The sequence below is a fragment of the Plutella xylostella genome, chromosome 18 (assembly GCF_932276165.1).
Source record: "Plutella xylostella chromosome 18, ilPluXylo3.1, whole genome shotgun sequence".
Taxonomy (NCBI): domain Eukaryota; kingdom Metazoa; phylum Arthropoda; class Insecta; order Lepidoptera; family Plutellidae; genus Plutella; species Plutella xylostella.
This window is the reverse complement of record NC_063998.1, coordinates 4,103,609-4,118,006: the sequence shown is the minus strand read 5'-3', so window position 1 is coordinate 4,118,006 and position 14,398 is coordinate 4,103,609. Positions and strand designations below refer to the sequence as shown.

The window sequence follows — 14,398 nt, the reverse complement described above, 5'->3', positions numbered from 1 at the left end:
ACGAACTTTTGTTCTATAGGTACGTATGACTTTTGGGAATTCGCGAAAAAAAATGTTTTTTTTTTATTACGCAGTTTGTATAATATATATAGCTTAATGTAGTTACCGGTTTTTCTTACACTTCTCCATATTTTTTATTCCCAGTGGCATCTCTAAATAGCGGCTGGGTTTGCCGAGGTTCTGTCCATTCTAGTGACAGGAAGGTTGCGAGACAGATTACTGAGAATGGAACTAGTCAAAAGCAACAGTATGTGTTTACCAAGTGTTTACCTACTGTTTATATATTATTTATAGTATGAAACTATGTATTATTTTCATCCATTTCAGAGGTTTCAATAGTAATTATCACACGAAACTGACCTAATTAACTAAGTTATACCTACGTTTACATCGCTTTTAATTACAAACATATCCAATAATATTGTTTAAATTAGAAACATTTAACTAAAGAGGCAAAAATATATCAATCGTTTCCACAACTAAAATCTATTAAGGAATGTTGTTGCCGGTCCACTTTGCATCTCGCCCATAAACTTTGCACGTGGAGCATTCGAAATTCAGTTCAATTCCATTAGCAACAGACATGGAAGTAGAAAAAAAGACGGAAGGAATCTCGCGAACTAAAAAGTGACGCACCCAAAGTAAGTCAGTTTCATGTAACGACGAGACACACCCACACATTCACACAAAAAGTAAGTCACTGCGCCGCCATTACGTCGCGAACCTTACCGTAGTAAACACATAAACGTTGTTTGAAAAGTGCGAAAAATATGCCGTCCTGCGTTTTAAATCTTGCAAGAATCACAGTGGTTTTAAGAAAAAATGTGAAGGGATCACTTTTCACAGGTAAGTTATTCAATTAATACTATATTTCATATGGTTTACGTTTTTTTACTCAAAACATTTTGTTAGGAAAAATTTTGGTAAACAAACAATCCCAGTGTTACCAGTAATATTTTTTTAAATTTCCCCAAATTTGTGAGTTTAGTTTATGATGTGAGCCACTATGCCTGAAATAAAGGATTATTAATATTATTAATGCTCCAAACCAAACTCAATCACAAAATATTAATTTACCAGTACCTACTTCTGTTTTTAGATTTTCTTATATATTATATAGGGCTTTGTATAGGTAGATATTACAAACATATTTATACATATAGTGGTTTATCCAATCCCAAGATAGAATACCGACTCATCGTAGGGCTTTGTTTATATATATATGTTTATATTATAAATACTTTTGTTTATATTATAAAAATTCCGAATAAATCTATTTCTTTCTTATTTATATCGCCTACCTAGTTACCTATGTTTCAATTTCTACTTTCTTATACCGAGCACGAAAATAGTGATTTCAGGCTTCTTTGCACACTTTGAATTATATTTATAAATTATTTTTATAAAAGAAATCTAAGTTCAATGATATCACGTACTCTTATGGCAAAGGTAAACATCGTGAGGAAACCTGCACATCTAGATTCCAGATTTTGTAGCCTATGTGAATTACATTATTCTATTATTCGTAAAAAGCAATACCGTTAGCAACCTATAACGGTAGTGAATTAAAATATATGGGCTACAAGAATTGGCTCTGACTCATAAACCTGATGTATACGGACCAGTAGAATTTTAATTTATTCTGATTACATATTATTTTATTTTTATAGATTATTATTAACAGACTGCAAAATTTACAAAAGTAAGTATCATTTACATTACATTAATGAGTATTTGCCCCTAAATCATTCAATACATGAGTACAAATTGCTACTTACCCGATTTTTCGGGAAAATTGGTTTTGTAATGGCAACCCTACGCATACGCACCCACACACTCTCATGTCGCCGCCATTGCTGTGCGTCAATGTTTAGTTCGCGAGATTCCTTCCGTCTTTTTTTCTACTTCCATGGCAACAGATTGCATTTTCAATGTAAGAGATTCGTTCTGTAGAGTAATGAATGTTTGCAAATACTGCTACTACTTTCTGCAGGTCGCAACAAAATGTACTGAATAGACATTTTAAAATGGTAAAAAAGCTGTTTTAAATTATAATTATGATACATAGATTCGAGTGTGAGGTGTGTTAAAAAATTTAGATACAGACAATGTTATGGTCTCAAACACCGAAAAAAAAACACAACGTTATAGTACATAGGTACTATAACGTTGTGTTTTTTTTCATAGAAAACTTATTCTTGTCAGTGGCATTACAAATCTCGAATCAAATATGTAATATTCGCAAATGGTAAATGTAGGTTACTATAGATTGGCAAGTTGGTTGGCGACCCTCCTTGCGGGGTGAAAGACGCGGAGGGGACGAGGTACCCAAGACGACAGCGGGTAGCGGGAGGGTAGCGGGGAAGGGCAACGCGTGCACTGCATGTCATTGTTACGGCAGTAACGGCAGTCTCGGCCGCGCAGCCGAGGCGGCCACATGTCTTATATAGTCTGTCATAATTTGAGTGCGACCCACATGAGATCATTGACCCTGAGACCATTAGTCTTAGGATGAGTGTTGAGGCCTTTTTAATATTATCATTATATTATTATTAGGTATCTATAATTCGACAACAAAATAACTTTAAAAACAACAAATCGTATAATGTCTCAATATAGGGGCTTCTTCTAGAACAGGGTACCGGATCAGTCATGCTACGCGGCTAAAGGTTGGTACTGCGCAGTCAGATACGAAAAAGTAAACAACAAAGACGAAGAGTCCATATGACAGTGCGTCAGTTGTCAGTTCTTGTAACTAGGAAAGCAACCAAAATTTATGTGATTTAATGAAAGTAATTTATGAGCAAAACACAGAGAAAAATTACAAAATTGATGAAATTTTGAAAGAAAATGGTCATATCGTGCTTCGCCTACCCCATACCACCTGGAATTAAATCCTATTGAACTTGTGTGGCGGTACGTGAAAGGCGAGTTCGCAAGAACGTCGATTGACTCTACCTTAGATAAAGAGATAAAAGACTTAGGGCGTCTTGCACAACAAAGTTAAATCAAATTAAATCTATGACCTCTTGCTCTGACATTATACTGCCAGAGCAAGAGACAAACTATTTAATTTTATTTAACGTCATTATGCAAGACGCCCTTAGAGTTGCTTTTCTCTAATTATTCGCCTGAAAAGTGGAGAAATTGTGACGACCATGTCATAAAAAATTAAGACGAATATTATAAATCTGATAGAGTATTTGACGATGTATTGGACAGGTATGTTATTGTTTATTTATAATTTAATGTAAATTAAACATAAAATATTATAGGTGTACACTGAACTAATATGACTGGCGTACTCTAGTACCTACATTATACTTCAAAGTAGGTATAATGTTTTTTGGTTTTTGTCTTAGATTTATAATTGAAGTTAATGAAAACGATGATGAAGATGAGGATGACGACGACGATGAACAAGTTCAAACAGAGAGTGAACATGAAAGTGACATGGAAATTGATTTATAAAATAAAACACTTTTACATAAATAAATTCAAATTGGTAGATATTCTGAAGGTAAACATCCAAATGTTAATGCTGTCAAACTATAAATTTTAAGCTAAATATGACATTTACGGGAACACTCATAGAACAAAATTTTACTTACGTCAGAAATAGTTACAAGCTATCGCGAGATTAATCCGGGCACACTTTTCTACGTGTGTAGCATGTCGTGCTACCTCGCCCCCGCCACTTCTTTCACCCCGCAAGGAGGGTCGCCAAGTAACTTGCCACATTATAGGCTAGGCTTTCGACATCCGAAAGACACGAAACTAAGACAGAGTACAGTCATCGTCATACTTACAAACCGCTTATTATTCTTAAGATAATTTTATTCATAACATAAAAACTAAATTACCTCCTTTACCTACTGTTATACAAGTGTGCAACACTGCAAACTATCCCTCTAGAACTCCCGTGGGTAGTTCGTCATGATTGCAGAATCAACTGGCCACGCGTGGAGGCGGGGGCGGATCGAGACCAACTAGTTATGTACAAGGACACCAGGTTGGGGCTTTCAGTCTGCTATAGTAATATGTGCTTGTGTGTTATGAAAAGTTCCACTCACAAAATGCCCAGACCAAACAACCACAATGTTTTCAAACATTTAGTTTAAAATTTGAACAAAATATTACCTATTTTAGTAGGTAATATCCTGATGCTCTGTTAAATGTACTTCAATGTTTCAGAAGGCGTCATTAAGCTAGCTTTTCCGCTTAGGAGTAATTTGGTGTTTTTCGTACTGGAACGTTTTCATTGCCCGTGAGTGTAATATGTGGTTGTGTGTTTTGAAAAAGTTCCACTCACAAGATACCGACACCTAATTACCCAAACTTTAATGTCATCATGTCAAACACGTAGCATTTTTTTTGCAGAGGCTAGCGTGTATGTATAGCTTGATCGTCATCATCATCATCACGACTTATCACGTCCCCAAAGCTGGGGCATGGGTCTCCTTCCAATGAAGGAAGGGTTTAGGCCTAGTCCACCACGCTGGCCTAGTGGTTGGTGGACTCGTAGCTTGATCGTAACTACACGTATATCTATTGCGTTATAAATAATTTACATTTTCACTATTTTGCTACGGGTAAAATGCATCCATGTAAAAATTCGCTGCAATTTTCAGCGAAACAGTAATTTGATCAGTTAGCTTCGTTAAAAGTTAAAAATAATAGAAGTCCGCTGTAAAAAGTTTCTAGATATTCAGATGGGTACCTACATGATACTAATTATGTACACTATACATGATCAAAATAAATAGCTGGAAGGACATTGACATAAATCGTTAAGGGTCTGCAATAGGGAATCGAGGGTTGGCATTGTCATAGAATTATGTAGTAAATGATGCTTTACAGCCTTGAAAAAAATCACACAGGTAGTTGAAGAGTCTAGCTAGGTGCTGAATCATTCGAATTTAAGTAAATGATTATGGATAACTGTAAATTAATTTCTGAATATCAAGAAAAACCAGTCAATCACACTCCCGTATTGTAACAACTGTGTCGTAATTATTAAGAATTTTCATATGATTTCTATCATATTATAAAGTTAAAGGCTTGGACTAGGCGCTAAATACCTTGTTTTTTAAAAAACACACACTTATTTTGTGTAAATTAATCCCAAACTTGAGCAATCTTTTTCCCTCAAATCTTCATACAAATATCTATGGCGGCTTTCTGTGTTATAAAATCATAAACACAAGTGACGTTTGACTCAGTTGGCCGCTGGCCTCCAAAGAAGGGTCACGTCGGTTTAGGCAGCACTGACAGCTCGCGATCTTTTCGTGTACAGATACAAAATCACTGCACATTGGTTGTCATTGCACTTTTTCAACTTTTATGACACCAACATAATTTGATTTGAAATTGAGGAAGCATAATTCTTCCAGTATATTCAATACATTAAATTAAATTAGATAGTGTGCAATATTCTCGTGATATTACAGTCTCGTAAAGGTCTGATGAGGAGCAGGAATATAGCGAATGGATCTAAGTGATGACAATACGCACGAACATTAGGTTAGGGATCAAAAATACAGTCTCTTGGTGCTGGTTGAGGTATGGTCTCGTGAGGATCTGATGAGGGCAGTAACACGGTGGTGGCTCAATTTTATTTCAAAGATGTTAATAGCTAAAAGCATCGAGTTTGGGCTATTAAGTATGTTTTTCAGAGAGAGAGAAAGAGATTTTGTTTTTCCTCTGGATGTGTTAGGTTTACTGGGTTTACTAAGTTCATTCTGTTAATGGCATCAAGTTGTTATGTGTTCATAAGTAATAATTATTTATTAACAAAATGCTGTTGATTCTCCACGAAAATGTAAAAATAAAAATAAAATAAATAAAAATAAATTCGTAACGTAAAATTGTCAATGACGGAATTTCTTCTATAGACAGTAGCCACAAAAAAAACAAACGATAGATGGCGTGATTTGAAGATAAAGATACATTTTTACACATAGACAGCAACAACAAAAAAATACAGATTTAAAGAAAAGAAACACATACTTATACAAAACAACAAAGAAAAAAAAGGATACACATCAAAATAACTGGAAAAAATATAAGCCCCAATTTACTTGTGTGGGACAGGGAGTACCATAATATTTTTTTTGGGGTACTCCCCATCTATGCGAAATATAAGCTTGATATCTTTACCCGTTTCTGAGAAAAAGGGCGGTGACAGACAGTCAGTCAGACAGACGGACAACAAAGAGATCCTATAACGGTTGCTTTTTTTCTTTTGACGTTCGAAACCCTAAAATTAAGTAAAAATATTATGCTGCCAAAAAATGTACTTAGAGGTATTGAAAAAGCGGTATATAAACAAATTATACCAGCAGAGGGTTCACCATTTAGCTGAATGTTACTTAGAAAACGGCCTTGAGTGGCGGTCAAGCTGGTCCCCGCCTGCGATACTTTCCATTAACATTGGGACTCGTTTTCATGTTTTTAGCGTACAGTCAGGTTTTTAGTTTTTTATAATTGTATTTTTTTATTTGTAACTTTTTAGTTGTTTTTATTTTATGAAATTTTACGTCGGTAGGTAGTTCATGATCATTTTTTTAGGGTTCCGTAGCCAAAATGGCAAAAACGGAACCCTTATAGTTTCGTCATGTCCATCTGTCCGTCTGTCCGTCTGTCCGTCTGTCACAGCCGATTTACTCGGAAACTATAAGTACTACAGTGATGAAATTTGATGGGAATATGTGTTGTATGAACCGCTACAAAAATATGACACTAAATAGTAAAAAAAAGAATTGGGGGTGGGGCCCCCCATACATGTAACTGAGGGATGAAATTTTTTTTTTCGATGTACATACCCGTGTGGGGTATCAATGGAAAGGTCTTTTAAAATGATATAAAGTTTTCTAAAAAACATTTTTCTTAAAGTGAACGGTTTTTGAGATATCAGCTCTCAAAGTCGTAAAAAGTATGTCCCCCCCCTCTATTTTTATAACTTCGGGGTATAAAATTCTAAAAAAAATAGAGGTGATGCATGCTAATTAATTCTTTCAACGATTTTTGGTTTGATCAAAGTATCTCTTATAGTTTTTGAGATAGGTTGATTTAACTGTAATTTTGCTGCTACGGAACCCTTTGTGCGCGAGCCCGACTCGCACTTGGCCGGTTTATTTCAATAATTTTGGTGTTGTTATTTAAATACCTTCAATATGCATATTTTTGTAATGTGAAAATCAAGTCCTTTCATTTGATACCTTACACGGCAAAGTTGAATTATTATTTTTTCGATCATCACGTTATGTCCTCAAGAGGGCGCTATGTACATTTTAATGGAACGTCACATAGCCTATAGCCATCGCGCCATCAATACGCTTCTAACAATACCTCATACATCAAAATCTATCAAGCCGTTTAGGCTACAGGAGGGAACAAAGAAACAGACAAACATACATAATATATATACATACATACAATCAAAAAACATTACCCTCCTCCTTCGGCAGTCGGGTAAAAAGGAGTAAGACAGGGGGTCATTCTGAACTTTTGCTCTACGAGTTTTGGAAATTAACAAAAAAAAACCTTTTTCATAGAAACTTTGTTGGACATGTGACTTTTTACCATGGAAAACGAATATTTTTTTTCGCGAATTTGCAAATCTCGTAGAACAAAAGTTGTTCAGAATGACCCCTTGAGTCATCCCCTTTTGGCTTAGTATAGCCCTTTTGCGACACTATGTATTTACTTTGCTTTGTCGTCGGGGTTCAGTTGGCTGGAGGATGCCCGAAACTTATTATCTCCACTTTAATACTTTTAGTTACCTTTCTACAAGTAAATACCACATTTGTTTGAGAAAGCTAATCGGGTTCCGAGTATAGAGTAAAGTGGCACCCCTATTAATTTCTACTCTTTCCTGGTGCCTACCAGTGTAAGTAAGAAGTATACTTACTTACCCTAAAATCACCCAAAATGTACTTGAACATAATTGTCAATAAAGTTGGCGAGTAAAAGTTTATCGACCCACTGTGCAAACTTACATGTGTGCGTGTCACTGCGTGTGCTGTGTGAAGAGCATTGAAAACCCAAAATTGGCGCGGCACGTCACCCTGTACGGGCCCTTAATATTAACTGTCTCGATGAGTCACTGGAGATGACCGATACCACCATCGCCATCATTACGTATCAAGGCTTTTGAAGTCTACAAAATAAAATAAGCTGATTCAAAAGAAACACCACAATTTTCTGCAAACTTTCCATTCCTCACAATAATTTTAGAGATATATCGGAGCTACACCACAGTTCCTACGCCTATCCTATCCTTGATCCAACACCATTACAGGGATCCAAGAACTATTACCACATTAAAGTTATTATGCTTGAACCGTTCTCTGTGAGGTCGCGGGGATCTTCAGCAAGTAATTTGTCAGGATCTAACTTCTTCCACACGTCACACTTTGGTAATGTCGTCGCGATAGGTGCCGTGTTTTTACCACGTTCTATATGTTCCTTGCAATAGTGCATTTTCACTGGCAACGACCGGATTTATAAAGTTTTTGTGAAACATTTCACAGAGGAGGTGTAAGTGTACAGTTGAGTTAGTGTAAGCAGTTAAAACTGTTTTCATCGTGATTACAATACTATTTAACAGTGAATAGTGTGTCTGACAAGTAGGGTTGCCCACTTACCCGACAACTCTCTCAGCACAAGCTTGCTTGAGTTGGGGTCCACCAACACCGCTAGGCTAGCGAAGTGGACTAGGCCTGAAACCCGTGAGCCAGCAGTGGAGACGTGATGGGACGAGATGATGATGATGATGATGAGTGTGTCTAGTAAAAGACCCGTGCCGCGGCCGCAGAGTTGTTTATTGTAATCAAAATACCCTCTTAACCGCCAAGCATTAACATAAGCCTTAAGGTGTAAACTCGCCGGAGTCATCCCGGTCCGGCAGAACGCAGTGCTTGGACTCCGACCGTCCAATCAAAATACCAGATCATTAAAATCCCTGTTACATTCTAATGTTATCAATTATACCTCATCACCATATTAAATTCTTGAAAGATATGCCAAAAGGCAACAACTAATCCCTTGTTATGATCTAACAGAGTATGGTGAAACTAAGCATTAAGGTGTAAACTCACCGGAGTCATCCCGGTCGGGCAGGCTGCCGTGCTCGGACTCGGACTCGTCCCAGATGGTGTCGGACGCGATCTTCTGGCGCGAGCACTCGATCCAGTAGCCCGGCGTCACGAACAGGTTGTGCGGGTGCTCCTCGCAGAACTCGTCTGGGGGAGAGAATAAGGGTTAGAGTTGAATGTGCAAGGGGTCACAAAAAATAATGTTTTTTTTTTTTCCAAACATTTAAAATTGGATACATAATATGGGTACAAAAAGGTAGCAGTACAAAAGTTGGTGTTATTCCAGGAGTTAAAACACTAGGTTAGGCCTGTGTCGTAGATCGTGGATAGCCAGAAGGCAAGATTTTTCAATAGACTTGGACCATCATCTCTATAACAAAAAGCGCAATTTACAAATTAGCTATCACTTATTGTCATTATAAATATTCATTTCTGGTTGATGAAATAGCACTGGAACTTAATTAGTAGATCGGGCTGTTTAATTTTCGGCACCAAGGTTATTATTATTAGTATTATTTAATTCTTTATTGCACAAATATATAATAAATGCACAAAAGGTGGGCTAAATGCTAAGAGCATTTTCTACCAGCCAACCTACAGGAGGTACAGGAAAACTGGTACAAAGATGTTATGTTACACAGATGCTGCTGTCTGCTATTTTATTTTATCGGTTCAGAAAGATTACAGTACTGTATGTAAATTTGTCAAAGAATCTGAATAATTGAACAGTTTTTCAAAATAAGTGAGAGTATATCAGAAATAAGTAAACTACCTTGCTAGATTATCACCCGACAACATAGCCAACACTTTTAGTTGCATGATATTTTAACGAAATCCTAAATCGTGTTTGCTCTCCAAACTGAGAGTAATGAGTCCGCCCAGATGGTTGCCAGTAAAAACCGGAAACAAGCATATCCGGACCGGCCCGGTTAGCGGCCGGAAGCCGGGCGGGAGGCTACAACCGGACCGCTCATCCGAAACATACGGCGCTAGTGTCCAACAAGTTTTCGTGCTAAAGTTTCTTGTTACAGAAAATTGCTTTAGTTTTGAGCGATATGGTAGATTTGTTTTTATTAGCCATGTAAAAATTTCGATAAAATAGTTTTTTTTTTTTTTGTAAGAGTAACTAATGACGACCGAATGGCGTAGTGGTTAGTGACCCTGACTACCGAGCCGAAGGTCCCGGGTTCGATTCCCGGCTGGGGCAGATATTTGTTTAAAGACAGATATTAAATTTGTACTCGGGTGTTGGGTGTTGATATTTATATTTAGTATCTATCTATCTATGTATTTGTGTAGATATATCAGCTGTCCGACATCCATAACACAGGTTCTGCCTAGCTTGGGGTCGGATGGTCGTGTCTAAGATGTCCCCACATATTTATTTATTTATTATTTAATGAGTAAGTAATTTTTAGGTGATATAATTTTAGTTCTGTTCCCTTAAGCCGAGTTGCAGAAAGGAACTTTAATCTAACGTCGTCGTCGGCTTTAAATCTATGTCTCTATCTGTCCGTATACTGGTATTCTGTCAAAGCAAGGCAGTAAAGTTCCTTTCTGCAACTCAGCGTTAGACACATACATCCACATCACAATGAGTAAAATTAACTATAAATTTTATAAATTTAAGAGAAAACTACTACGCACTACATATAAACAGCTCTGCTGCAGTTGATTACTAAAAATCCGACTTATGGAATATTATTTTTTAAATTTACACATTATACCATTTATACTTAGTGTGCTAACTACAGTCTGGACTGCAAACGCAATGAGAAAAAACTTCATGTCAGCTATTAATATGAGTACGTAATTTCAAAGAGATTCCTAAACACTTCTCAAAGCGGATGATGAAACGAGAGAAAAATTCCTGCAGAGCATAATTACTTGGGACATGACCGACGGGATATTTTTTTAAAGACTTCATCAAGAATTTACAATTAGATTGGAAGAGATTTAACTTCAACAAAGTGAGATAGTGAGTTTGTAATGAAGCTTTCTCACAATTGAATGACTAGTTACAAATAAATAAGTACCTACAAAATTATGTATAACGTTTTATTGACTGGTACAGAGTGGTACACAAACAAGAACAGAACTTACATCCTAACTAATATTATAAATGCGAAAGTAACTGTTTCTGTCTGTCTGTCTGTCTGTTTGTCTGTCTGTTACTCTTTCACGCCAAAACTACTGAACGGATTTGAATGAAAATTGGTATACATACGGTCTAGACCCTGGGAAAGAACATAGGCTACTTTTTATCCCGGAATTCCCACGGGAAAACTTTTTAAGGCGAAGCGAAGCGCGCGGGGACTGCTAGTAGCTTATAAAACATAGGTACAGAAATGGCGGTGTTATCGCTTAAAGCGATTATCATATTAACATATTATTATGAATTTTATAAGAGCTTATGTTTTTTTTTCAAATAATATTTACAGATTACAGTGAAAATGTACATATTCCAATATAGAGCACATTAAAACTAACTATTCGTCTTCGGACCTATTTGTCTTTCCCTACATACATATTTACTGAAACATAGAAATGATCAAACGGTTCGGTAGGGTACACGTTCATCATATTTCTTATACTTAGGTCAAATTTCTAACAATCTAGATAGGCATAATGTAATAATTCTGGTGATGATTACGACCTAATAATGATGTAAAAGAAACATCAAGTATGTCATCATAATATCTTTGGAATATCTGTCTGCAATCACCGTAAGGTTACAGGGTCGTAACTAAGCGCATTAAACATCTTGAGCCATTCCTTATTTCAGAACTTTTTTAATATTTCCCCAACGCTGAAAATTTGTTGTTAGTGAGCTCGTAAAGGGGATCCCGGTGGAGGTGAGGTAACTGAAAATACTGAAATATTCAGACGGCACAAACTGCATATTTTTATCTTGTTATGTGGACACGTCGTCAATTATGCAACGCGGAGCGAATGTATGTATGGTAAATATAATATAGTATATCCCCTTTGAATTACTTACCGACTTAATATTATGAATTTTTGATATTACTAATTGACCATACTTATATATTTCATTACACTATTTAGAATAAGGAGTCATACATATTATTATAATTATCAGTTTAAAACTAAATAATGCGATGATAAATGATAAAAATCGAATGAAAATGAAAAAATGTTTATTTAACAAAAATAAACACCGGTTATCTTAATAAATGTTGTGGATATAAAACAGTTTTACTGTTACTTATATACCCTAGGTACATGAAATACTCCTAAGATATGTACATTAATGTACGAGTATAATAGCTAAAGTGCCTAGTTACAGAAAGGAACTTTAAGCTAATGTCAACATTAAAATCGATGTCTGACTCTTTATGTCGGTATACTAGGTGGACATTAGCTTTAAGCCCCTTTCTGAAACTTAGCGTTAATACATATTATTTTCTGTGGGTGCTTTGGTGCTCTATTCTATTCTATTCTTCTTTCGGATCTTCATTCGTGGCCTTGCTGGTTGCTCAGACCTCCGTTCACTGTAAGGTAGAACACCAAACTTATTAAAAACGCTTGGGGTTCATACTTAGAGTGAACCGAAATCTAATCCCGTAGTACTCTTCTCGAGTCTTCGTTCTTCGGTCTTCATAATTTATTTCAAGTATCTTCTTTTCTACAAAATTTCAGACTATACTTACTAATAAATTCGTAAAAAGCTTGAAGTATAATAATATAAACTCTTTGTTTCACACAACACATACATAACTATGAATATAATAAGAATAGCACAGAACCTTACAATTAATTAAAACGTTATGTACTCGTATGTACGAGTACTAATAGCGTTTTGGGGCTATGAACGTATATCTATACCTACATTATTATCTCGTGTTTGCCCCATGTTTCATTCTATTAGAAATGTAAATTTCTACCTTCGGTCCGGTGTCAGGTTTTTATCGATACATTTGGGGGAGGACCGGAAATTGAATTTCTTTGCGTTTCATTTCCATTTAGTGATTCCACGGAGTTTTACCCATTGTGAGGGTGATGGAAGGACGACAGGACAGCGTTGCTACTTCCCAGGTCCATAATGTAGCCCGAGCGATTGCAACTATTTGAATATATCCTTACATTTTGTTTGAGTTTAGTTCTCGTATAGGAACTTAGGGCGGCTTTGCTAAATATAGGTTTTGCACTATAATTCCCATAAGAAACCTCTTTAAGACTGAGCTAACGCAACCTTCAGGAGGAAAATATTACTGTACAATCTCATCTAAGCCATCCTTTACAGAAGGAACTTCACTTAAATATTGTATCTCATAAATTATGCTAACTTAATGGTAGAGGCAAAGATTATTGCACGGTTGAACTTGCAGTTTCCTCTGGCATTATGGAGACGGATTATATCTCCCCACTGGTTTTAATTTCACAGCTTAGATTGTGGCTGTAAGTATTTATTTTGCTTGTGAATTATTCGGGATCATTCTTTGGCATTTAGCTTTATCCTACGAGGCTTTGGTTCTCGAAAAGTACTCAACACCTCACCTACTGAGCACGCTTGCGGTGGGCGCGGAGGAAAAACAAGCGTGGTAGAAGACTTCCGCTTGGTGACAGTTCAGCTAGCTTACCTTGAGAGCTTAGTAAATGGCTTCTATCACATAATTCTATGTCAAAGGTCAAATTCGCTCCTACATAGAATGGTACTTCGAGCCGGATTCTGGTAAAGTTTAAGGTAAGTTACCTGAGCAAGCGGCAGCCAAAGCGGAAAGACGGGTCTTTGGCTTAAATTTTCCTAAAATAGCTCCTACCATAAAGTTCACCCACAGTTACCTGAGCAAGCCTGTGGTGGTAGCGGGAAGATGAGCGTGGTAGAAGACTTGCGCCTGGCGACGGCGCAGCCACTTAAGCAGTTTGGGTTCTCCAAAATACCTTCTAATTCGCTCCTACATATAAAATCCATCGAGCCGGATCCTTCTAAAGTTTAAGGTCGTAGTTACTTGAGAAGCCTGCAGCCGTAGCGGAAAGATAGGGCAAAAATTGCTTCTATCACAACGTAAAACACCTAAAGTTACCTGAGCAAGCCTGCAGTGGCAGTGGAAAGATGAGGGTAGAAGAAGACTTGCGCCTGGCGACGGCGCAGCCCAGCGACTGCGGCTTGAAGCTGCGGAGCTGCTGCATGAAGTCGCTGCACTCCATGAGCGCCACGTCCACGAAGTGCAGGTCGCACAGGATCTAGTTCTTGTTCAAAGGTGACATTCGCTCCTACATAGAATGGTCCTTCGAGCCGGATCCTAGTTACCTGAGTAAGCATGTGGTGGTAGCGG

The 14,398-nt window shown here is 37.0% G+C and overlaps 1 protein-coding gene across 2 annotated transcripts in view; it reads right to left on the bottom strand.

The window, feature by feature from the left end:
- Nucleotides 1–14,398, bottom strand: part of LOC105380439 — a 180,508-nt gene that overhangs the window by 46,876 nt on the left and 119,234 nt on the right. For both annotated transcript variants that reach the window (XM_038113850.2, XM_038113851.2), the window contains one exon: nucleotides 9,102–9,245. In XM_038113850.2, the coding sequence (XP_037969778.2) occupies nucleotides 9,102–9,245 (144 nt within the window). The remainder of the gene's footprint in view (nucleotides 1–9,101; nucleotides 9,246–14,398) is intronic.